General features: G+C 45.5%; 1 protein-coding gene across 5 annotated transcripts in view; it reads right to left on the reverse strand.

Moving 5' to 3' along the window:
- The window catches only part of LOC143425440 (protein trachealess-like), a 122527-nt gene that overhangs the window by 3106 nt on the left and 94910 nt on the right, over nucleotides 1-24511 (reverse strand). For 3 of the 5 annotated variants that reach the window (XM_076898217.1, XM_076898216.1, XM_076898215.1), the window contains 9 exons: nucleotides 9444-9682; nucleotides 4811-4887; nucleotides 4406-4495; nucleotides 1645-1834; nucleotides 1214-1335; nucleotides 802-995; nucleotides 556-662; nucleotides 324-471; nucleotides 77-201 (listed from right to left, as the gene is read on the reverse strand). In XM_076898217.1, the coding sequence (XP_076754332.1) occupies nucleotides 77-201; nucleotides 324-471; nucleotides 556-662; nucleotides 802-995; nucleotides 1214-1335; nucleotides 1645-1834; nucleotides 4406-4495; nucleotides 4811-4887; nucleotides 9444-9682 (1292 nt within the window). Of the gene's footprint in view, nucleotides 1-76; nucleotides 202-323; nucleotides 472-555; nucleotides 663-801; nucleotides 996-1213; nucleotides 1336-1644; nucleotides 1835-4405; nucleotides 4496-4810; nucleotides 4888-9443; nucleotides 9683-23881; nucleotides 24178-24511 lie in introns of those variants that run through there. The other 2 variants (XM_076898220.1, XM_076898219.1) reach the window with 2 other exon arrangements.

Here is a 24511-nt window from a genome sequence, read left to right on the forward strand (position 1 = left end):
GACTTTAATTATCATTAGCGCAGGACATACTGGACAATTTGGAAACGTTTGAAGTAAAATATTTTATGATCTGTACCTCCTCTATCAGCGTCCGGCGATCCATTCTCTGGATCGTTTCCAGCAGCATCCTCTCGCTTGACACCCATGACACCTTCTTCCAGTTGACAACAGTCCATGATTAAATTTTCGTATTCACGACCGCTGAAAGAAAGGGTAATTCCAGTTTCTTATATTTCATGATTATTGCCTGTCGATGTTTGAAAACTTAGAGTTATATTTATCGCTAGAAAATGCTTCTGAAACGGAGCGTTTAATTTTATTACCTTATAACATAATTGACACAGATGATATTTTGTTCCTCGGCGTTCTTCGAATTGCACACGACGGTGGCGCACGTTTGCAGCCACGTGTACCCTCCGCTTTTGTTCATCAGCCTGTAATAATGTGTCAACACTTGGCCCTTGTTAATCACTGAAACAAATAAATCGTCCCGATAAAACAACGACCACCGTTTCGTTGGTATCATTAATAAAGGAAATCGGTAAAAGTACTTACAATCAATGTGAGATTTTCGAAGACGATTCGCGTCTTCCCCATGGCACAACGTATAAAGATTTTTCCCCGTTAATTCGTCGGCTGTATAATCTAATAATTCGGATACTCTATAAATCGACATAAAAGCGGAACATATTATTGTATATTGTTCATATGAAGTAGATAAACATTTAAAAATGGCTATGGATTCGATCGAAAGTCTGATGGAACAGGTTGAAAATGGTCATCGCCGTTCGTGATGCTCACCTAGGCTCGCAATGTGCTATCCGAAAATCGAAGCTGATTCGCGTGACGAACATGTCCGCCTCGAGGCGAATTTCGTGCACACTCGGCGGAGGAAGTGCGATCGCCAGGCCGACCATGCCTATCAACGGTGGCGCGGACTTTCTTGTATGGCTAAACGTATACTGCGGTCTCAAACGGCACAGCAACAACACGACCTGAATTCATAATCATTTATTAACACCTGTGGTTTCGTTGATTGAACGCGATTGATTCATGAAACACCACAATGATGGAGTCGAGAATACACAGTACACGATAGCAAAGTGAATCACAAGAGTGTACCTTTCTCTCTAATATTATAAAAAAAAACACACTGTCCCTCATTGTATTATTTCAAGAAACTGTACGATTTACTAAAAGAAACGATGCTTACCCTATAACCAGAAGATTTAAAGTGGCAACCCCTTTTCGTTAATGTGGATTTCATCCGGACGCAGAACGCTCGATCGTACCCTTTGTAAACACTAGTCGCTGATAACGACATTACCGAGGATACTGCAATTCAATGAAAACCAACAAATAAATAACCATCCATCTACGTGCGCATATGTATACAAGAAGTCTTCGAGACAAGCTAATAAAAATTTAAATAAGATGACAAAATTATCGCGGAACAAAGGCCAGACATCTGTCGCTGCCTTTTAACGTCTCCAGCTTCTTACTCTATCAAGAACGACAGATCTGCCCAAAATTCTTTAACGGCTGCTCAAAGTTTATCAACGAACGATCTGGACGCGAATGATCTCATCGCGGCTCGTTCACTCGACGAGAACCATGCGAAAAATGACATTACGAAGGACTCACCGTCGGGATTCGCAGTGGAAGACGAACCGTGTTCTTCGGACGCCGCGCTACTCGGCGATGCCAGCCCAGAGCTGGACGAGTGAGGACCGGAAGAGCTGCTCGAAGTCAGCCCGAGGCCCAATTGTTCCGCGACTTCCACGTGGTCTTGCTGATGAACGTAATCGAAAACGCTTGATCCCGTCATTTCTACCTGGAATCGAAAGATTAGAATTAAAATTAGAATAGATTGGTTCGAAAAGTGGGAAGCTCGTTAAACTTGCTCGCAGTGTAACTCATACAATTATCATTTAACAAAGATCTGGTTCTTAGATATATTCTGTATCTTTTGCAAAATATCGTAATTACGTTTGAAATAATTGCACGATTTTTTTTGAAAATACGTTCGAATACGAAGTGAACGTGACTTTAGAGGAAAAATGTGTGTTTGAATAGTTTCCTTGACAAGTTACAGAAAGGTGACTTAATTAGTGGAAAAACTGCAGACGGGAACAGCTTTCTCGAGGCGACACTGCAGGGAAACTCTGCGGGTCTTAATATGATAGTTTCCACGAAAAACTGCTTCGACGTGACCGAACCAGCCTTCTTTCGTACGGCGCGAATGGCTACCGTTTTTTGAGATTAATTTTCTCTTAAGAATTGGGAAACTTTTCCGACAGTATAATCCTCCCCAATAATATTCTTTGTTATGTTTCTCAAAAACTATACTTTGAAGTCTTAATCGAATTGACATGTGGTGGATGCTATGACGTGGCTGTTTAAACTTCTTCTAATGGGTTCGAAGTAGAGGAAGATATTGTATCGATAGCATTGTTCTTCTCTTCATATGACGCTTGTTTGAATATCAGCAATGCTTTGACAATTTATTGGAACTGTATGTGAAAGTGGGAACGGAATATTGACCATTGCAAATAGAAACGGGAAGCTAAACGATGTCTTCTTTTTACTGGTATCGCGTTCCCACTATTTAATGTTATGTAAATACGTACAAATGTATTCTATATAATAGGACGCTTTTTATTTTATCAGCTATCGTCCCTTTTTTGATCGTATAATAATTATTACCTTTAATGCATTCTCTCTATAGATCCTATGGACTTATCGAAACACGCGTAATCCCGACACGTCGATTTACCCTTCAATTCCAAGATTCCCGGAGCTCGCGCAAAGACAAAGCACGTAAGAGTATGTAAATCCCGCGAGGTAGATTACTAGCTCAGAGGGGCACAGTTTCCAATCGGGGGAAGTTCTTAACCAACTGTGTGAAAGACGGAGAGAGAAGAGAGAGAGAGGGAGAGAGAAAGCGGCGGAGTCAATTTCATCGCGCGCGGAAACTTTAATTTCAATCGAACTTCTCGACGGAATAATAATAATACTAAAACCAGTACCCTCGTAACCCAGCCAACAGAGGAGACCAACAGACCCATTAAAAATCAACCTCGCTAACCAGACTCGAAGATCGTTAACGTACCAAGCAGAATGCCATGGAACCGTATTACCTTCCTCGCGGGGGTGCAGTTTACGAGCGAAGGAAAGGAGGGTACCTAAAAACGCAGTACCATTCCTGCGCGAGGATTCGAAGAGTAGACGCGAAACGATTTCCATATCCACGGCGGAAACAACGTCTTCTTCTGGCTACGCATTCCGCTGGCCGGTTCTCTCTCGTAAGAAGAAACGTACCTCCGGAACGCAGGGGCTGCCACGGCGGCCATGTTTGTGGCAACGTCGGCGCCGGTTTCCCGAATCCCCGAAACACCCTATTGATTGCTCCACGAGTCTCGCAGAACCGAGCTGGTACACCGGTCACCTCCCGTACACCTCCTGTTCCTCTCTCTCTCTCCCCCTCTCTCTCTCTTTCTCTCTATCTATCTATCTCTCTTCTTTCGTCTACCTCTCTCTGTCGATCTCTGTTCCTCCGTTTCTCCGTTCCACTCCCTTTTCCCTCTCTGGTAGCTATTCCTCTCACAGTCTCTCTGTCTCTCTCTTTTCTCCATCTACCTTCACCGGCAGAGCATTAGGAATGGCGAACACGCCGCCGTGCAGAGGCTACGTGAGCCGCATGCGACCACCCCCGCCCCCAACCACCCACCCTTCCCTCTCGTCTATATCATGCTTGGTGCCAGCCAGTATGGCCGCCAACTCATACAACCTTCTCCTCTTTTCCTCCCTTGACCTCCTCCTCTCTCTCTCTCCTTCGTCCTTATCCACCTCCTCTTTTCACAGCCACGCTACCATACAGCCTGGCTCGTTTCTTTTTCCCTTCTCTCTCTGTCTCTCTCTCTCTCCTGTCTTCTTTTCGCCGTTCGCCGTGGCCACCTCCGCTCGCGCCACCGCCTTCGCCTCTACCCTTCCTCTCCTCTTCATCGAACTTCTCTCCTCTCCTCTTTTTTTTTCCTTTCCTTACGGACCGTGTTCCCTTGCTATGCTGCTATCTTTGCCCTTCCGGCTCGCTTATACGTGCCAGCCTCACGTGCATGCCTGTGTCTTATATGTCTTCCGCTTCATTTCACCCACCCCAGAACTACCACCTATCTCTTCTACGCCCCAGCTTCGTTCGTTCGTTCGTTCGTACGTCTTCTGGCTTTCCCACCCTGCGACGCGCACCGCTTTCCTCCCTTCCTCACTTTCTATCCCCCTTTCACCGGCTATAGGTTCACCTTAGACTCCTCCTGGTCTAGCTTCCATCAACATCCCCGAGAGCGAGTCACGCTTACAACGACGATTCGTAAAGGGAACGTACTGCGAGAGAGCTGCACCTACTCACCTGTGAGAGTCCAAGGTAAATTGAGACGGTCTCGGATATGTACAGGAACCGTCCATCAGCGGCGACCGCCATCGCGAACCCGTCCAGCGACTGAAACGAAAAATATGGGTGCAATCGCTTTCCAGGCTGTTTCTATCTCCCGTTTTTTTTTTACTTTAGTTTCCTCCTCCCATCTCGACGCTGAGACCATCGTAGCATCCCTGTTATCCAAGTGATCAGTTTCAACCCCCGCTGTTGGATGTCGGGATGCTACGTTGGTATCTTCGTTGGATTTATTTCTCTCAATGTAGTTACGTATTTAGAATAGGATGGTAATAGAAAAAAATCAAAGTTCTCTTAATGTTTCGTTGTTTTTATATGTGTTTTGAGCACGACTAAAATATCTCAACAATATTGTACACCTACTTGAAGTATGTGGGTGCCTTGATGTACGTCGAAATGGTCCAGCGCAATGGATGCTGATGACCTCACTCGATTTGCACCTGGAATCAGAAATATTCCCATCGTGTACGTGAATTCTGCATTATTGAACACCCCGACGAATACGCGGATCTTCGATTCGACCGCCTAGTTCAAAGGGATTTTATTATTCTATTTTTCATCGGCTAAATATAGACGCTTCCGTAAAGAATATGACAGATCCATAGTTAATACGGCGACGATATGTGTGTTAGCGATAAATTTGTATTCGCCGCCTAGCGTCAAATTGCATATTGCCGAGCATATCGCGGACGATGAATAGTAATGAACAAACGGAACTCGATAAATCAAAATTCCATGGGGCTCCCTCTCGATCATCCTCTCGATCATTTTCTGACATAAACCTTGTTTAAAAAAATTACGTCAACTCGACAAACAATTGTCTCATCGCGAAAAATTCTTCCTTACAAGATTTATGTGAATCTATTTTCTATGAATCCTTCACTTGACAAACAACTGTTTCGTCACAAACGATTCCTCGTTGGAAAATTTATGCACATCTATTTTGTACGAAGAGCCATCACCTCAACCTGAAAACCGTCCGCTCTCGACGTAACCCATTTTACAACGTTATTTCCGAAATTAGAGAACCGTGTCGAAAAAATAAAACATAAACTAAAAAAAAAACTCTCCAAAAGCGAAACGAGCTAAATATACCCTTATGACCCTAAGAATCCCTCAATTCTCACATTATCCTAATTCTAATACCATCTACCACCACTACGGCTATCCAAAAGTCTCCCCGATGATCCCTCATCGAAGAATCCTAGCCAGCGGCTCGGCAAAGAGTTAATAAAGACGTTTGCTCGAGCGAATTGATTGACGTCCACCGTTCTCTCGCTACCTACGGTTTATTCTGACCATTATGACTCACTCTACGTCCGAAACCCCTATCGAAGATAGCGTTTCTAACCGTGCCACCGGTGACCCCTTTGCGTCTTCTTTCTCTCCCCTCGTTTAACAAACAAGACGCTCCTGGTTCTTGCCCGTAATAATAAACCCAGCCACCCGCTCCGCAGCCAGGACGTAGTAATGAAAGACTTAGAAGACTCGATCAAACTCGACGCGAACCGCTTAATCTGGTAAGCCCCAACGGAGCCGAGGAACGAGTCCAAGTGGCCGAGCTAACTGGTCGGATTGATCAGCCTCTGGCTCTCGCTATTCGGTTAACAAGTTCGTTCTGATATTTCGGAGCCGGATCCCCGAATAATCCGGCCGGACTTTCGCCGGTCTGACGAAAGCGTTTCCTTCGTACCCACGACACCGCGGACGGGTTCGTCTCGTTTGGTTTCGTTTCGTTCCGACGACGATCCGTGAATATTGATTAAACTTTTACCGATCGGGCTCCCTTGATTTTGGCTCGCGCACGTTCGTATATGTGGAAACGTGGGATACCTTGGTATTCGTGGAACCGATAGGGTTGCTTCAGAGGGAGCGAACGAACTGTTGCAACGGAACGTTGTCACGCAGCGAGAGTACGAGATTTCCGAAGAAAAGGAAGAATTCTGATAAAGAAGGTCCATTTTTCTGCGTAATATTTGATGGAGCGGTATTTGGAGGCGGAAGATTAATTTTCCTTCGAGAGGAGTTACCTGGCCGTCACAATATTTTGATAAATATCTAAGGGGATGATTTGTTCGATTGTTCGGCACATTGGCTCGCGGATATTTCCTTGGGGATGATGGAAAAATATCTGCGCTCCCGGCGCGATCAATTTAGCGAAGATCAACCTTGGTAATGCGTTATTCTTCCACGGCGACGAGTGTTGAACGAACGATGCATCGATCGACTTTTGTTATTGCACGAAACTTCGTTTCGACGTTAAGGAATCGATTCTCGAAGCAAAGGGTGGATTAAGTTCTGTGCACTCCGTAATAATAATTATAAAAGATAAATCGCAAGGGTTTGTAGAAAGGCAAGGAGTGTAAAAATCAATTGAAAATTCCACTCGCTATTCCGTGATGACCAAAGGTTTTAAAACGCACTCTATTTAGAATGTGCTCCGACAATTCAGATCGCTTTGCCAACTTTTGGCTGCTATTACTGGAAACGAGACAGAGCTGTATCAGAGCTGTTGGTAAGTGAAATTACCATCTACAGGTTTCTCTCGTGTCTTTGTGTTATTGTTTGAAACGAGTGAAGCAATTGAATCTCGGTGTGAAACGACTACAAAATAGTTAATACCACGTATTCAACAATTACACGCCAACCTTCGTGCTTTAACGGAGCTATACCTTTCCCACCCTCTTCAAACGAAGCGCAAAGACACCCGTCTCCCGTCTGAAAAAAGTAAAAGAAAGGGAAAAGATAAAACGTAGCCAGTTTGCTACCCTCCCCCGAACGAGCGGACAGGGAAGAAAGGAAATAAATCAACCGACGTGTCTGGAAATCTTTAACGCATTTTACTTCGTTAAGTCGAGAGGCCTTTCGTTCCAGTTGTGTGCCAGTGACATGCGGCGAGGGTGAGCTCGGCCGCGGTGGATTTAGTTTGACGAGGAGCTGCGGCAGCGATGTGCGGACGGTGCCTAACTCAATTTCGTTAGTTTAGTTACATTGGCGGTTGGTAACGCGAGGCCCCGCGCAGGGGTTGCTGTGATTAGATTTCCATGTAGGTAGTGGTGCACCCGCCTAAGCCTTTACGCGTTGCCGCTTTATATGTACATGCAGCCCGCCCAGCCCGCCACCCTCTCACCCTCTCTCGTCTGTCTCTCTCCAGCGCCACGACAAATATTAACTCAACTCGAGCACCCCTTCCTCAGATTCGCCGAAAGTAGTGCCGATGAATAAGTGAATTCGCCAGACAACCGCCACCTTCTTTATCCTCCTCCTCCGCATCGTTGCAGCGGGGATTCGTTCGGCTAGGTGGAATTTTTAGGTGAACCAGGGGGATCGCGTCGTAACGAGGTGGCGAACGGTTGATGGGAAAAGGGGGATAGCGATTTTTTTTCAGAAAGAGCGTGGATTAAGGTTACAACCGGGAAGGATCTCTTTTAGGGGGAAATTTTGGAGTCCATTGTGGCGATTGTGGAATCGCTGGACGATTGGATTGATGGAAAAGGGGTGAATTCGTGGAAGATTATGTGTTATTCCTTTTGGGATCGATGATTGTTTTATTAGTGGTAGAATCGAATAGAAATTGTGTTACGAGGCAGGATGTTTGCACGTTTGTTACGAAGGGTTGAAGAATACGGATCTATATTCGAAAGGTGTACGATATTTCGTGTCACACGCGAACCGTCGGCTTTCTGATCATTGACTGGTACGAAGAAGCTCTTTTGGCGGTTCAATGTTCCTCTGGTCCAGGCGAAAAGATGACCGGCCCTCCCGTTTCCGTTAAATGAACCACGAAAATGAAGAAAGCCAATGGCGATGGTATCGCTCGATTATAGCCGACAATTCTCTATTACTATGTATCTGGGAATCTCGTGCCGGCTGCGTGGTCACTCTCCAGTTATAAAGGATATCACCGGGCTCGATCTATTGCCGGTCCGCTTACGCGAATTCTTAAGGAGACCTTTGTCCGGTTAATTCGATACCGGTGTACCGTGAATTTCCATCGAAATTCAACGTCCAACCTTCCACCCTCACCCCCTTCGTCGCGATGGACCGGACGATAGGAAGACCGATTCAAGCGCGCGACTCCGTTGCAATTAATTTGAGACGCTGCTGAGATCGGTCTGCTCGGTGCTCTGATTAAATGGTAACGTTTGTGAAAATAGCTTCCTTGTTTGTAGTTCTATTTCGTATATATAGTTAATTTTACGCTGTGAAAATTGCTTTTACTGCTCTTAGAATTCTTTATATTTTTAATAAAAAAGATTTACGACGAGTAATATTATTATAAATATGAAATTTATTTAACGTGTAAAGTAATTTTAGCGAATGGTGAATTTGCCGTTCGATTTGTATTGCCTGATCTACCGTACGACGATTGACTCGTACAGAAAATTATAAGTAAATAGTGGGAAACATGAGAAAACGAAATTTATTATTTCATATTCCTATGGTTTGACTAGTTGTTCTGATGGCAGATTAGTTTTGTTAAAAGCTTCGCTTTCTCCCGTGGCTTTCACCCCGAATAGGACATTTCACCGCGCGAGTTTATGCTCGTCGATCTTCAACAGCGAATCGACTCCCCTACCGGGGTTAAATACTGATCCATCAGCAGATATCACCAGCAGATACACTTTCTAATAAGCGGGGGTCCAATCATCTGTGTTGTTTCCACGTTGCAGTCGCGTTAGGAGAGGGATTGGTGGACGTAAGGAGGGTTGAAGGAGTATCTGTTTCTCAGGGACAATAATCGCGTTTTTCCTGTTCGTTGAACAGTCGATAATATTTAATTAAATCCAGAATCGATGCTGGGAATTTTGATGTCTTCATGCCTGGTACCGTGAATATCATCTTTCTTTTCGAGTTCCAAGATAATCGAAATAACTGATACGAGCTACGATGATAGCAAAATTTTAGCAAAATTTTCTTTCCTTTGACGATATTTATTAATTCGTCAAAGATTTCGCATGACGCGATTTCAATGGATTAATAATGAGTTCCTTACCTTTGCCAGATTTATTTGGCGGTGGCCCATCCCGATTCCATGGCGGGTCTCCGTGACCCGAGAACTCCCGAAGTTTGAGGTACGAGATGGTTAGCCTTATTATAGAGGCTTTGTCCAACTGAGAGGTAATAGCCGCCGGTAATGGCAGCATTTTCGCTAACTCGTAGAACTCGAAGTTCTCCTTCCCCCTTCGAGACCTGGCAGCGTCTCTGCTCTTCTCCTTGCGCAGCTCGAGGATACTGTAACAGATAGAGAAAAGAAGCGGAGGTTAGACGGGCAGGAATCTCATGGCGTGGATAAACCTAATTCCTTTCATTTTTTTATTCCTCTTTTTGTCTCGCAACTTCGATCGTGTCAAAACGTTCGTTTATAGTCGACGTAGAACGAAAGGTGCGAGCCTTAATTTTGCAACGAGATATCTTTTTGTGAAAATGTGCTGTTCAAAATTATTTTGGTATTGATTTTCTGATATTCAAGCGTTACAAGGAATCTATTTAAATATTAATATGATATAAGAAAATGGTAGCTTTACTGTAAATAAAATGGTAGCTTTACTGTATCATAAATACAGCGCAAAGGATGAGTAAATCCTGCGCAATGTTTACAGAATGCGATAATTCGCAACGTTCTTAAAATTCCGTGTTTTTACAAGTTTACGACAAATTGAAACGCGTAACCGTCCACGCGCTCAGAATCGAAACAATCCCCGATCACGATTCGAAATTCGATTATATTATTTGCTGGCAGTTTAAGATATTCGTTTCGCGTAGTCCTTCCGCAAGGACTCCCCGTAGTTGATATGCCAGCAACGAATTAGTCGCTCTGCCGGAATCAGCGTTACAGCTATTGACCTAGAGTACGTAGCACCCCAGGGTGACTGTTTCTTTTCGATTCCACGGTAACTTCATGTAGGTTAATCGATCGCGCGTATACGTTTCAGATCCAGACCTAGATCCAGAGGTGATTAACTACGCTACGCTTTCTGCGGAAATTCTACAAGATGAATTCTACAGGATTTTCAACTGATAGACATTCAAAATACTTGTCATCGTTGAATTTTTTATGAAAATCCCAGTACGCATTATAGATATACGAAGAGATGAGATAATTGTAAAGATAGGATTTCACTTTGAAAGAGAGATTTTGTCCAACAGAGTTACACAACTCTTCCTAAAACAGTTCTATTACATTTCTACGGGTGATTAATCAATTTTAGATCGGCGTCTGTTCGAGTGAAATACCTAATTACATCCACGAGCTATGGATAATTCGCAGCTAGACAGTAGTCATAGGCGTGGCGATGAGCGGCCACGAGCGTAGAGCAAACGCGCGGCAAAAGCGGCCACCCGCTCGGCCCGGCATACATTATTCAAACGCTATCATGCCTGTGTTTGCTGACATGCCAGCCGAATGTATCTGGGTGAATGTCGACGTAACATTAACCACGCCCCCGTGGACGGCCCCTCGATTCCGGTTTTGCATTTAAACATTAAACGCTGACCAATGGGAAGGTAATCCGCATTATTCGAAACCCGTTCCTCCCTCTACTAGTCACGGTCATTAACCTTTTGTTAACCAGGGAGGAAAAGGTCTGCCCGTGTACAGATCGACCTGTGCGCCGACCAAATTTCCAACCGCCCGGAATTCACGTTGGCACAGGCGAGCGTCGGTTTGACGTTAATCGTGGCGGGGGTTGAAAATGGCGGTGGCCCAGGAGTAGGTGAAATTGTTATCGAAACGATTAATTCAATTTTGGATTGGTTTACTCGAATTTCCGAGAATTTTACAATCGACGATTCGACTGTTGTTGGATCTCTCGAGACTGTAATTTTATTCAATAATAGTTTTCGAAGGTGAAACGTAGATTGATCTACGATATTAAATTGTGCTTCCAATCATTATGCGATTCACGTGCAAGTAGCGTTATTTAATTAAAATGACCGGGCGATAAAATACGATGGTTCAAAGTTAGCAAGAATTTATGACTCATTCCGATTTGATTTTGATGTATGTAAATATTCATTGGCTGGCGATCAACTTAAAAGGAATTAGAAGACGTTCTCGTAGCACAGTTCAGTATTAAAGAGCTGTTACGGGTGTAAAAGTGACGAAGTTGCAATTTCATAATTTTATGAGCCACCGGCGCGGCCAAATGAATTAAACATGGGGCGGTAATCCAATTGGAGCCTTGAATGATCCTTAACAACCACCTTGACACACATAAAACTGAATATTTACACGTGCCCCTCGTCGTTAGATTTCATTGCGTAATTGATCATATATATAAGCACCAGCGAAAAGGTGCGCGGATAATCTATTCGTAACATTGATATGGAAGTTTGATAACGCCACGCATACAAACTCATAATTAAATCAAATTTTAAACCATCCTGGGCATCGCCAGAGCTATCGATACGCCATAAATGAAACAACTTCATCGATTGAACGGGATTTTGAAAAGTAAAAGAGGAAGTATTCTACGCCAAGGACACCAATCCCAAGCGATTAATGAAGAAACGGGCATCAACGGTTCGAAGAAACGCGCGCCAATTAAACGCGCCATTTAGCCGGCCGGAAGGGTTGCAAACAAGATGGGATTTTTATTAGGCCGCTATCGCGCTTAACGACTGTAAAACGACGGCACCGCCGTCCCAACCCTTTTGCGCGTTGATCGCGCGAACGCCATCCGGGACGCGCGACGCGGCCCCATTACGGCCGTCTATTCCGCGCGCGGCTCTCGAAAGTCGTAAAGAGCCAGGGAAAAGTGGGAAAAGAGGGAAGGAGCCGGGGCTAGCGGTTCGGCCACCGTCTTGTTTTCGCATTTTACAAGCGTCTCGCGACTTTCCACCGTTCCCGCGCCCTCGAGAGACTCGCGCGGGACGACGCTCCGCTCGTTTCCGGTCCCGCGGGGACAATCACGGATGCCCCACCCTTTGCTCCGCGGAAGCACGCGACGGATGGCTCGAGAACGCGAATCCGAAAACACGGGGAGATTTCATTTGATATCGACGCCACCCAAGGCAATTCTTTTCTGCGTTCGGAGGAGCTCGAGTGGTAATTTAAAGTTTCAACCTGAGGGGTGAGGCGAGGTTCCATCGAGAATGGGGTTGCGATTCGAGTTTGCTGGGCTGGATTGACGGAACGATGGTGGAGTAAGAGTTAAAGAGTGTCAAAGTGGCTCGGTTGGGCTGGGCAGGTATTCATTGGGTTTATTTGTGATGGGAGATCGCAGCGGTTAGGTATGAAAGAGGGAGGAATTGCGAGAGTTTTGTAGAACATTGAGTCGAGTTGGCTGCGGTTATTAGAGTTAATGGAGTAATTAGTCGTAATTACAGTTCACGGCTGTGAAACGGTTTGGTGGAGAACTGCGACGTGCAGGACAATAAATTCGTTGTTAAATAAGAAACTCCAATTGCACTCGAATCACAATCGTTTGATAAAAAGATATGAAAATTATCCATCGACCAATGAAGAATGGAAAAAGTAGTAAAAATTATTGAATTTAGTAGAAACAACTAAAACAATCACAAAAGAGGAGAAAGCTTATAGAATTCTTTCATGTAACAGCAGTAAACGTAAATTCGCTGTATTATTAAAATTCGTGGTGCACCGAAATGCATTCGAAGTGTCCGGCGACTGCACCGTTGCACTGTATCATTCGTTAATACGGAATTCCATCGTTTTACCGTTGAAACGAGCCTGTCGGACGGGCAATAAGCGAACGCAGAATTTTTTTTACTGCTCGTATCGGTTCAAGGGTTCCGTTGGAATTTGGGATAGGAACACGGTCGCGCGCGCGGACTTTTTACGACGGCGAATGCAGAAACGAGCGTTCTACGTGCATCGCATACGGGACGGTATGCAACGATGCTTACTAAAATGCGGGCAGTACGTCGTGAGTTACGTCAAACGGTGGCTCCTCGACGGATCTGATCGTCCCTTGTTGAATTTCCAGCCGTCTGCCCGTGGAAAATTGTGAAACGATACTCTTGACGCTTGTAAATTTCAACGAACGACCCGGTTTATCAAGTTGGACAAAAATGCGTTCGAAATTCGAAGGCGGAGGTCGACGCATCATTTTCAGGCGACCCGTCGATTTCGAACTCCCACTGTACGTTTTTAATTTTAATTTAGATCGTTGAGATTCATGAATTTGATTTCTTGTTAATTTATCATTCGAACGCGAAGCAAGAAGCTCGATAAAGCTGTTGCCTCTATTCGTGATACTCCAGATGAGCTGCAATTCAGGTTACTTTTCCCCTGTTTCCAGGTGAAACGCTACAATATATTGTCAGACGTCTCTATTGTAGTCGCCTACACGCGTTGCATAGCAATCATGCAGTAATCGTACAGTAATTGTACAGCTAATTGTGTATAGAAGAGAAATTCTCTACGTCTTTAATAATCAATTGGAAAGTGGAAATGAGAAAGGCTGTCATTTCCATGCGGGTTATATTCTTTCTCGACGTCGTCGAATCGGTATGGAGTAGGAGGAAGCATACTTGACACGTGGACAAATCATTTAAATTACACGTGAACGGTACGAAAATTAATTTGAGCTTTTGCAATGTATACAGTTGTGACATTTGCGTTGTCACAATATTTTTAACGCTTCTGCTCGTGCTCAGTCGATGACTATAATTTCTTTATGTCAGATCGGTTGATGCTTTATTTTTCAATCATGCAAATTATGCTGTCAACCGCGATGCATTTGCGTTGTTGATTAGAACGTCGCGTCAGACCAAAGTGACTCATCCTTGAAAACTGCGTACTTATTTTATTCGAAACTCATTTTAAACGTAGTTCACAGTTCTAACACCTTCCAAGGTAACACTGTTGCCTGCATTCGAATTGCAAAAAAATCTGCAGCCTTAACCGCGGCTCGTTGTGTGCTAATGCAACGAAATGAACGATACCTTTTGCGAGCGAGGAGTCTGAGACTTTGACTGACACATACCAAGAAGACATAAATGGAAAAATATTTGCTATATCTCTTCTGGAATTCTGCGCTCTTTCAAATGTCAACGCGATTCGACGTGATTCACGCGCCAAATTGGGACCACCATATTTCAACACCAACAAATACACTTGCTACCGTTCATAATTATCACTCAAACGTCGGAGAGATTCTATATACAACGTGTACTATACAGAAACATCGATACGAAAGACAACTGATTTTTATACAAAGATCTTTATATCACTGTTACCGCAGATACTTTCCTAACAATTATAAACTGCACTGCACTTACTAGTCGTACGAACAACTATTTCTTTTCTACAACAGTTCATTTCAATGATATCTTACGTTAAGACAGTCAGTAAAGAGGTTGAAACGAATCCACAGGCTCGAGGAACGCTCGCGACAGGATTCCAGCGATCGACGGTGAGCTTGGTCACGGAACGCGGGCCAAAGTGCGATTAGAGACGGTTTCCGGTGCTGATTGTGCAAAGATAAAGGAAACGAAGGGACGGTGGGCCGCGAACAGACGGGCAGCGGACAAGGGCACCGCGTTCGTCTCTCCCCAGAGGTATCCCGAGAGAAGCAAGCGGCTGTCCAGAGAGAAAAACCACCCCCGCGCGCCGACGTCTCTGCAAAGACGTGCGAAAATAAAATTACGCGGAACTTTCGGTGAAATTTGTTGAAATTGGGCGAACGGGGCCGGGGCAGGGGCTCTCGCGGCTCCCACGGGACACGGGATAGAGGCTGCCCTCTTGCCCTGCGTCTAGCGCGCCGCTATATCCGTAGCCATATCGTTGAAGGGTGGCAACGCGCCTTTGGACACATAAGGATCCTCGTGCCTCGACCGTGCTAAGTGCCGGCCATCAATAATTCAGCAGCGGACCCTGACGAGGTTATCGAGGCGATCCTTTCGATCGAGGCGCCGCTGGATTCTTCGTACGCCGATTTCTAGCCGCCACGGGAATTATGGATAGACGCTTGGATGGAAAGGGGTGCGGCTTCGTCCTTTTTAAAATACGATGGTGTTGACTGGGAATTTGTGGCATGGCTGGGCTGTTCGATGAGAAATGGGGTTGTCGGTGCGCGAGGGATGTTGGGTTAGTTTTTGTGGTTTCAAATATCGAGTAATATTGTATTCTGAGCGATGACAGTGTTAGCAGACGTAGTATCACTTCCAAGATGTTGTTATTGCAATTGAAATTGCAAGAGAACGTGTATAGCCGGTTGTATGATCCGCGATGTGGATATTTTAAGTGGAACGGTCCATCATTGGTCAGACATCGAGTGAGCGATTATTGGGGGGGGCTCGTACGAGTCAAACATATCAGAGTGATAATTTTTTGAAAAAAAGATGATACGTGTAGGTCAGCAGATTTGATTGGAAAACTAAAATAGAATAATAGTAACTAAATTTAATGCCGTCTAATTAATTTATAGAATTTTTCCATTGCAGAGTGTCTGCCCTGAGAAGCCTAGTTTATTTGCCGAGATCCGGCATAAAACTATGACAGTCGATCTATAAATACATTTTGACACATCAATTATTCAAGCGAGCGATCACTTTCGAAGCAAACCTCTATTTGAACAGTCAATCTGGAACGTCAAACAATTTCTTGCTCTTACGCTATTAGACAGCCTACTGACCCCTTTTAAAACCAGCTTATACCGCAGCAACCCTTAATTCTAGCATCTTTGAATCATATGCAATAAAATTGCTCTCCAATATAACAAAATTATCTAACAAATCTAAAGTAATTCGTAACACATTTCGGAAGGTAATCGACGTTTCATCAGGGCGCAGTCAACGAGCATCAAAATCCATGGGATTCGCCCTCGATGCTCGTCAACACCCCGAACGCATCGGAATCCAATGAAACTGCGCCGCGGAAGCGGTTCGATACATAATAATCCCGGAAAAGAGGCGGCAATTAGCAGGCATCGGGGGAATTATGACGGCGGGGGCGCGGTAGGCTCAAGTACGTCGGCTAATTCAATTAAACAATTCATTTGCCGGTCCGAAGCACCACCTGAGGGCACGTCCCATTCCCGTCCGCGCTTCTCTCTCGATTGCGCCGCGTCCGTGTGGCACCCCCCGTGTCCGAGTGTGCGCCGATATGGAGGAGCGAACGTGAGCTGGAGAAGGACCAAACGCTCCCTTACCCGTTCCCCGGGGAGCCGTAGCCTCGCGCTACAATACAATGCTCCTAATGTTACGGCTCCAGTTTCGACATAATTTTCTTTCGCGGCCCTTTTGGCTATCGGATGCCCGGGCTTTTGTACCGCTTCGACAAAAGAAAATGTCATTTCCGGTGCCCGGCTCGATAACGAGGGAAAATTCGACGATTTGGACGGCGTCGATGGAACTTATAGGTGCCTCCTAACTTGGACTGTTTGCAGTGTTATCGCAGAACAGCTCTATTCGCCATATACGTACAATAATTTATACCTAATCACACAATTCGCCAGCGAATCGATTGCAACAGCACCAGAAGCAAATTCGGAGACTCGCGAAACCATCCGCCGCGACATCGTAACGTCCTACAACCCCCTTCAACGTATCTGCCGACAGAAATCAGCGACGACCAGCAAGGAAACGCAAATCTTCCTTTCGTCGGGGCTCTAACGTATTCACGCGAGCATAGCCGCAAAGGGTCCCGACGTTTTCGGGAAAATATTTCGTCCATGGCGTGGCGGTGTCTCAATGAAACCCTTCCATGGCGGCCGCGAAGAAAGCGGGCGAGTCCCTGGGACTGGTCGTCGTGGAAAAAGGCCGGAGAGAAGCGGTAGAAGAAACCTTTTGCGGTGGATGAGGCGGAGGAGGAACAGGGGGGAGGGAAGAGACAATACGATAACCACTAAATTATCCCAGCACATCCGGCGATGTAAATCACGGAGTCGCGCGCATGTGTACTCCGTGCGCGCCGGCCAGGGTGGAGGTAAAGGACGAGCGGGGATAGGGTACGCGAGACGAAGGGAAAAAATGAAGGAGACAAGCGAGGATAAAGAAAGAAATCGGGAGAAGGCGGTACGGGCGAGAGACAGAAAAAGCGCGGACCGCCGAGGGTACCACGGTTTTACACGGGACGCGTGTGTACACAGAAGAAACACGGGAGAGCGCGTAGAGAAACGGGGATACGGCGGGGAAAAAGGAGACGGAGAGGCCGGATAGAGAGACAGAGGGAAGTTGGTTCTTGATGACGCGTAGATAAGGGAGGGCTTAAAGTCTACGTGATGTGCTTCCCGATGTGTCCGAGCGGAGGTCGAGCCTGAGAACTTTCGGTAAACGTACTCGGGGGCCGCGGACGAAGCCGTAGCTTCCCTCAGCCGGAAGAACCCCCTTTGCATTTTCGATAGCGGCCCGGCCACGCCGGCCTGACACACGCTCGATATGCTTTAATCGCTCCTCCGGCACTGACCTCCGAAAACTCGGCCGCAGCCACCGCCACCGCCATCGACTCGTCACTTCCGGCGATCACGGGGGTTGTCGCGGGTTTTTCGACCCGAGATGATTCCTGTGGAGGATTTTCTTGGGTCTCAGGTGGAGATCAGAGCGATAAGGAATGAGGGGGAAATGTCCGCGTTGAGTTTCGTTTTGATTGAAAGGAAATGTACGTTCAGCGGTTCAAGTGTAGTCTCAGCGTCGGTACTTTATGTTACACGTTTTGATATTGTTTTGGTCTATCGAGGATTTTTGTTGGTATCGAGCGTGCTCGAGGGATTTCTTCGAGTCTGTTTGTAATTGAAACAAATTTTTGTAACACTCAAGGATTTTCAATATATTTTTAGAATCCGAGGAACTTAAACGTGAAGATTTGTAAAGAGGAGAGTAGAGCTCGCGGAGCAGTTAATATTAATGTTACGACGAATTCTTAGTATACTAAATATAGGAACGCGGAAGAATAAGTTGACGAACGGCATCGATTTCAGATAATGGAAATGCCGGCGCAATCGTAGAAGCAATTCAAAGTGTCGTAATGCATGCGAAAAAAATCCTGTTCGACTTCCTGCCTCGAATAATCATCGACAGTTTGACGCACGAGGAAAGCTGGAGTCTAGCCTCCTAGGGGTCTCACGTTCACAACTTGCATCCGGACATTCTCATGTCCCTACTTCCGGGAACGTGAGGCCCGTAACGGCAACACCCTCGCCAAACCCAGACACAGCTTGCGGTCACTGCACTTTGTCCTACTATGCTTTTATTTGATAACAACAAACTCATCGATTGTTGCTACGTAACAACCTGAAACGAGCTTGCAAATTCGTTCTGTGTGCTACTGTAAAATAATTAACGCGCACGTGAAAAATTGCTTCTTAAAAGAACTCGTAAAGTACGAGTAAAGAAGAACGAAGATTACTTTCTAGTCGTCGTCTATTACTGCAATGAACAAAGAAACGAACAAAGAAATATTAGACAATTGTGTTTCACGATGATTTTATGAATGACTCGAGAGAGACTGGCAGAGAATGTAGTAATGATTGGCCATCCGTAGTTCTCCTCGATTCTGGTATTCTGTAAACGTGGAATATGAAAGTGAAACGTGACAGTACCTAGTCAGACAGGACTCTAAACTTGGTCTTACGGATATATGTGCACATCTGATTATACGGATACGTCACTGAAAACTTTTACTTCCTTAAATTTATTAATATAATTGATCTTTAACTTGTCACTCCTAATTACTTCCAACCTATAAATCAACCACAATCCTCCCATCGCATTCCTAATAAATCACCATCTAACAAGTAAAATACCAATTACAATCCACTAAAAAAATTGCCTTCGATAAACCCCTCTACCATCACTACCAAGGAACAATTTCCATTAGATACCAATCGCTTTAGGGTATCGAAGAGACCACTGAAACTTCTCTGGAAAAAAACCAACGTCCACTGAAACCACAAAACGAAAGCTCCGCCGCGTCGGTTCCGCTAACCTTGACGAGCATCGGCCGATATTAAGGCAGTTTCATCCCGCCTGTGTCCAATGCAGCGTGTAACTACGCTCGCAATAGCAGGGCGATCGTCGAAGGTGGCCCAGGAAAAGGAGACGGAGCGCAGCGATCGGATCCGTACGGAACGGTCGGCGAGGAATAATGGAAAGAGGGCGGGGTTGAAAATACGAAGGTAGTGTTGACGGCTCCCCGGGATGCCCCGTCAGCATCAGCGTTCCTCTCTAATCGTATCGGGTTTACTACCGCGGCGTGACGTACTCATCTGTGCCGTCGGTTTACCAGCCTTCAACCCTCTGTACCCATCGCCGTCGCCGCCGCCGTCGCCGCCGCCGCCGCTACCACCGCCGCCCGTCACAATTCCCATTATCCACTCGCTGTGACAGAGCTCCCCGGGGACCAGCTACCGGCGACGCTATTTCACCGGGATGATCGGGGGGAATTCTTCTTCGGAACGTATGTACCTGACCACCCTGTCCACTTTGACAGAGACGCGTCAAAGCGGAGATCCTTCCCCTTGCTCTCGACGTGACCCCGTTCACTGAAGGAATGGTCGTGAGCTCGAGTAAGGGATCGACGAGGACTGATTCCAGGATTCGTGACTACTTGACCTTTGAACATCGTTCGGAATAATTACGATTGGAATTGAATTTCTTGTGTAAAATTTGCTTTCTTGAGTTACGTGTCTACGTAGCGTATTGAGTTTAAAAGTCCCGTGAGTATTTAGTAATTTCATTGTTAATTAGAGATGAAATGGCTTTCAAATGATGAAATAAGCGTGCACTTTTGAATCTCTTAAAACTGTAACATGTTTCACTTTGTTAACTTTGAATTGGTCTTTTTTTTTATCGCGAGCCTATTAACTCCGTTTGTCTGTTGAATACAAATAACATCGTTCATTGTTCGATCCGTAAGTTTCAAACGGTGCAGATGTTCTTGTACATGTTACATATAAGCGAAGAGTGAATCTACAACCTGTCTGTTACTCGATCGAGACAAAACAGGCACGATGTGGAAACCTTTCGAATCACCTATTTCTCTAAATTTTTCAATCTTTTCCACCCCTTAATTTCATCAATCGAATGATTCTTCGATAAATACAAATGAACGATCGTATCGATCACTTTTTCCTCCCATTGTCATCTATTCGACTGAAATTGCACCCGTCTAATTCATTTTATTCGTTCCAGTTACAAGAACGACAAGTTTTTTGAGTAGCTCGCGAGACAAGCTGCAGCAGAGGCAGCTTTTCTCTCGCTCGCCAGTTCCTGAATTATTGACTCGATAATGGTCGCGCGAAAGAACACAAGGGGAGCGAATATTACCCTATAAAATCATATCTCGACCGGCAAAAAACTTACGCGGCTGATATTTCCGACCACTTTTACACGGTCGTAAAGCTTCATTACAATCGTTCGTACGCACGAAATGTAATCGAGATCTCGTTCCCTCCTCGTAACCCATATCCAAGCCGTTCACCAACGAGAAACGTCCACCGTTCAATTCTAATTAATTACTGCCGTCCAAGTTACCTTTAATAGCTAGTGGCTTGTAATTTCTGAATCTTCGAAAGATCGCGTTCTGTGATCCTAAGGGATCGAGAGAGCGCGTCACTTTTCCACGCTTTAGAGATATTAAACACGGTCCTTTATACGGAGATCGTGCCGCCAATTAGTAAGGAAAAAGGATGACTGGCTTTATGGTAATAACCGTCCAATTATGCGACTGCCTTTATACGCTAACCGTGGCATCATCGTAAGATATGACTGAAATTATGTTAACGCGTTTAACGTTCACTTTTTAATGGCGGGTGAAAAGTATCGAACGATCATGGATAAAGTTTGGAGCGCAACTATAACTCACGTCACTGTAGAGATCAATTTGAATTCCCCAAAATTTGTTACAACGTTCGCACCAATTAAAACTTCCGAGCACTTGAATCTTCCATCTAATCGAGTCTCTCAAACTTCTCGGATCAAGATTTAAATTTCGCGGGTTCCCGATCTGAAAACCAGTCCCGCCGTTCGAACTTCCCCAATTTGCGGTCTCCAACTCCCTTAATCAGCATCGCGGAGTTTTAATTCGCGGGCCAACAGGAAACGAGTCCGTCGCCGACTTTCGTGCGTCGCTGACGCGACGAACGAGCAGCCGCGGGGGTTATGCAATTCCGTTTAATCGAGGTGAAAACTGGATTTACTGGTACTCCTTTGTCCCGTCCGTCTGTCGCGCGACCGCCATCAAGAAATCATGGTACACGTACGGCAATAAAAAAAAGAACGAGCGATACGTATGCAAATTGGCGGATGAGGCAACGAAACCACGGATATTCGATTCTCGTTGCAAAATTCACCTTCGTTATTACCAGTTCTCTTCCCTTTGGTTTTACGCCGTTTCGTTATTCAGTTAGCTGCTGTTTAACCGGCGTTCTCCGTCGTTTCTTTTCCCGGCGACAATAAAGAACCGGAACGTTCGATCGAAGCCGGGGAGGGAAAGAGCGAAAAAATAATATATATATAGACATTCGAACGCCATCACGAACGGTGCTAGCTCCCGAATGAAAAAGGTGATTGATAGCCTGATAAAAATTCGACATCCTGCGCGCGAGGAATGATTTACAGTTATAACATCAACTTTACAGCGCACTATTTACAGCTTCGGCTCGAGTGACGTCATCGGCCGATCTACGTACGTCACATATTAATGCCCGCCGTTCTTTGAATCGTAACGTCGAGACGATGCTCGAAGACGTAGGTGAACGCTTCGCGGGGAAATCGATTGTCCCAGGAAGACATTGCTCGCGCGCTGGACGCGAGTGGAAATTTTTTTCAGTCGATCCGATGTACGTGGGACAAAGTGCTTCTGGTTTCGGTATTCCACATGCCTCAGAACGCATCGGACAACTCGTAAATGTAATCTGACGACGGTTCGCGTGACTTAATATTAAATTATTTATCAGTGTGGCAGAGACGAAGTAGTATTTTGTACATTTTTCAGAGTCTGGAGAACGGTGGCTACTTGTGAAACCGGAAGCAGTCTGTTCGCCATCGTTATTCTATTTGTATGTAGGTATATGTTACGCTGAGATCGTTTAGACACGATCGTGTTTTCTCCTAAAAAGGTAAAAATTTGTGTTACTTGAAGTATTTTATAGTATATGATTAAAGTGATCGAGTAAATCGTCGCGATCTACCTCGAGAGAGCATTTTGCCACGCATCTCTAGCCCTTTCGCTGCTGGAAAGCAATGAATCGTACGATTTCCTGACGAACTAACAGAATTTTTTGTCGAAGGCTCTTTTTTATACTTCGCACGCTGTTTTGGGAATACTTCTATCCATCGAAACGTATACCGATTACTAAAGCGGTGCTTGTTTGGACAAATAAATAATTATTCGAAGAAAGTTTCGTCTATTATTAAAAAGTGGAGCGTTGATAATTAAACGATACTTCTTTTGTCAAATTTATCGAAATTGTTTGAGAGAAATCGGGGTTCAATACTTTTGCATCGTTGACAAACATAACCCGTTTACACGAGCGTTTCCCTCGAGGGGCCAGTGAATACAAATGTAAAATATAATCTCGCCGATGAAATACAGTGGATCATACGCGATAAATCAGTTTAGAACTTTCGCAGAACCGTTTGTCAAAGACGCGGTTATAAAAGGCTCGAGAAACTTTATTTTATGCGACATACTGCACTTGAATCGTCGGTCTACCATTACTGTTGGGAAATTTAATCGTTCAAGTGTATGCTACAATTTATAATCGTCTACAATGTCAACTATGCAGCGAACCACTGTTACGCTACTTTCTAAGAATGTTTTAGCGATCGTTGGACGTATAATCGGTCGTACAATCAACGATACAACTGATCTATTAAAAGCTTTAGTTTACAGTGAATATTCAAAGCAATTATCCATCGTCCATTACCGAAACGTAATTCTACACGATCAGTACATTGTGTCGAGTCGTTTCTATCCACGAAACCCATCGCTCGAGCGATAAACTACCGCCAACATCTTCGTCAACGACTCAAAAGGGTTGAACCTGCACCGAGAGGGTGCGCGCCTCCTCCGCGAACACAGACGCACGAATTCACCCCTCTCGCGATTAATGCTCTCGTCACTTGCGAAGCGACAAATCGAAAACAACGTTTCCCCTCTTGTTCGTCGGAATTACCACTCGTTGCGTCGAACGGATCCACGTCGTCGCTACCCTCTCGCATCCCCGGGAGTAACGACGATCACAGCCCGAGCGACGACCCCGTTTCCGTTCGCGGTAGCAACCACGGCAAAGGGTCGTCCGATTTCAGAGATTCAATAACTCCCTGTCGTTCGTCCAGCCACGCGAAAACTGAAAACTGCCCTCCCCCGCACACCACCGGTCGCATCGAAAGGGCTAGGTAGATCGTAACGGCCGAGCAGATTAGAACAGATTTCTAACGTTAACTACTAATGTAAGAGAAAGAGAGATAGAGTCTATTTAAAATACGATAGTAAGAGAAATAAGTATAAGAGAAACAACATGCCCTGGCTCGAGGAGAGGACCCTGACTCTGTTTGTACGGGACACAGAGGTCCGCCGGTACGAACCAGGAGTGCGTGAACGCGGGGTTGATGTTGAGCGCCCCAGCGGCCCCCTGATGGGGTCCGCCGACATCGACGCCGACACCGACACCGACCCCGACCGGGCTTTGCCGCTGAAAGCCCCCATAATCCATGGCCATCTGATACGGCAACATCTCTCTTTTCTCTCTTTTCCTCTAAATCCTCTTTTCCTTCCTCTCTCCAAATTTCCTTCTCTCCCTCTTAAATATCTCCTCCTCCTTTCTCCGTCACTCGACGCAAGCGGTTCCTCGTTTCTCGTCGATAACGTCAGTGAACACTGTTTGCTCGTAACACCGAGCCGCGTGTCGTCCGTGTCGCGTGCACCACTGAGCGAACAACCGGTTCCCGGAACAACACCAACCCGAACAAACGGTCACACCAAAACAACAGTCATAATTTATCGCGTATCATCGTCCATCGCGCGCGGCTCCTCCTCTTCCCGCGTCATCCTCGTCGAAGCACCGAAACCTAGCCGGCATCGACGAGCGTCCTCGCGCGTGCACGACGCCCGACCCGAGATCGAAACGAGACCGACGGAGCCGAGATAGCGCG

This window comes from Xylocopa sonorina, chromosome 7 (assembly GCF_050948175.1).
Source record: "Xylocopa sonorina isolate GNS202 chromosome 7, iyXylSono1_principal, whole genome shotgun sequence".
In the NCBI taxonomy this organism is placed as follows: domain Eukaryota; kingdom Metazoa; phylum Arthropoda; class Insecta; order Hymenoptera; family Apidae; genus Xylocopa; species Xylocopa sonorina.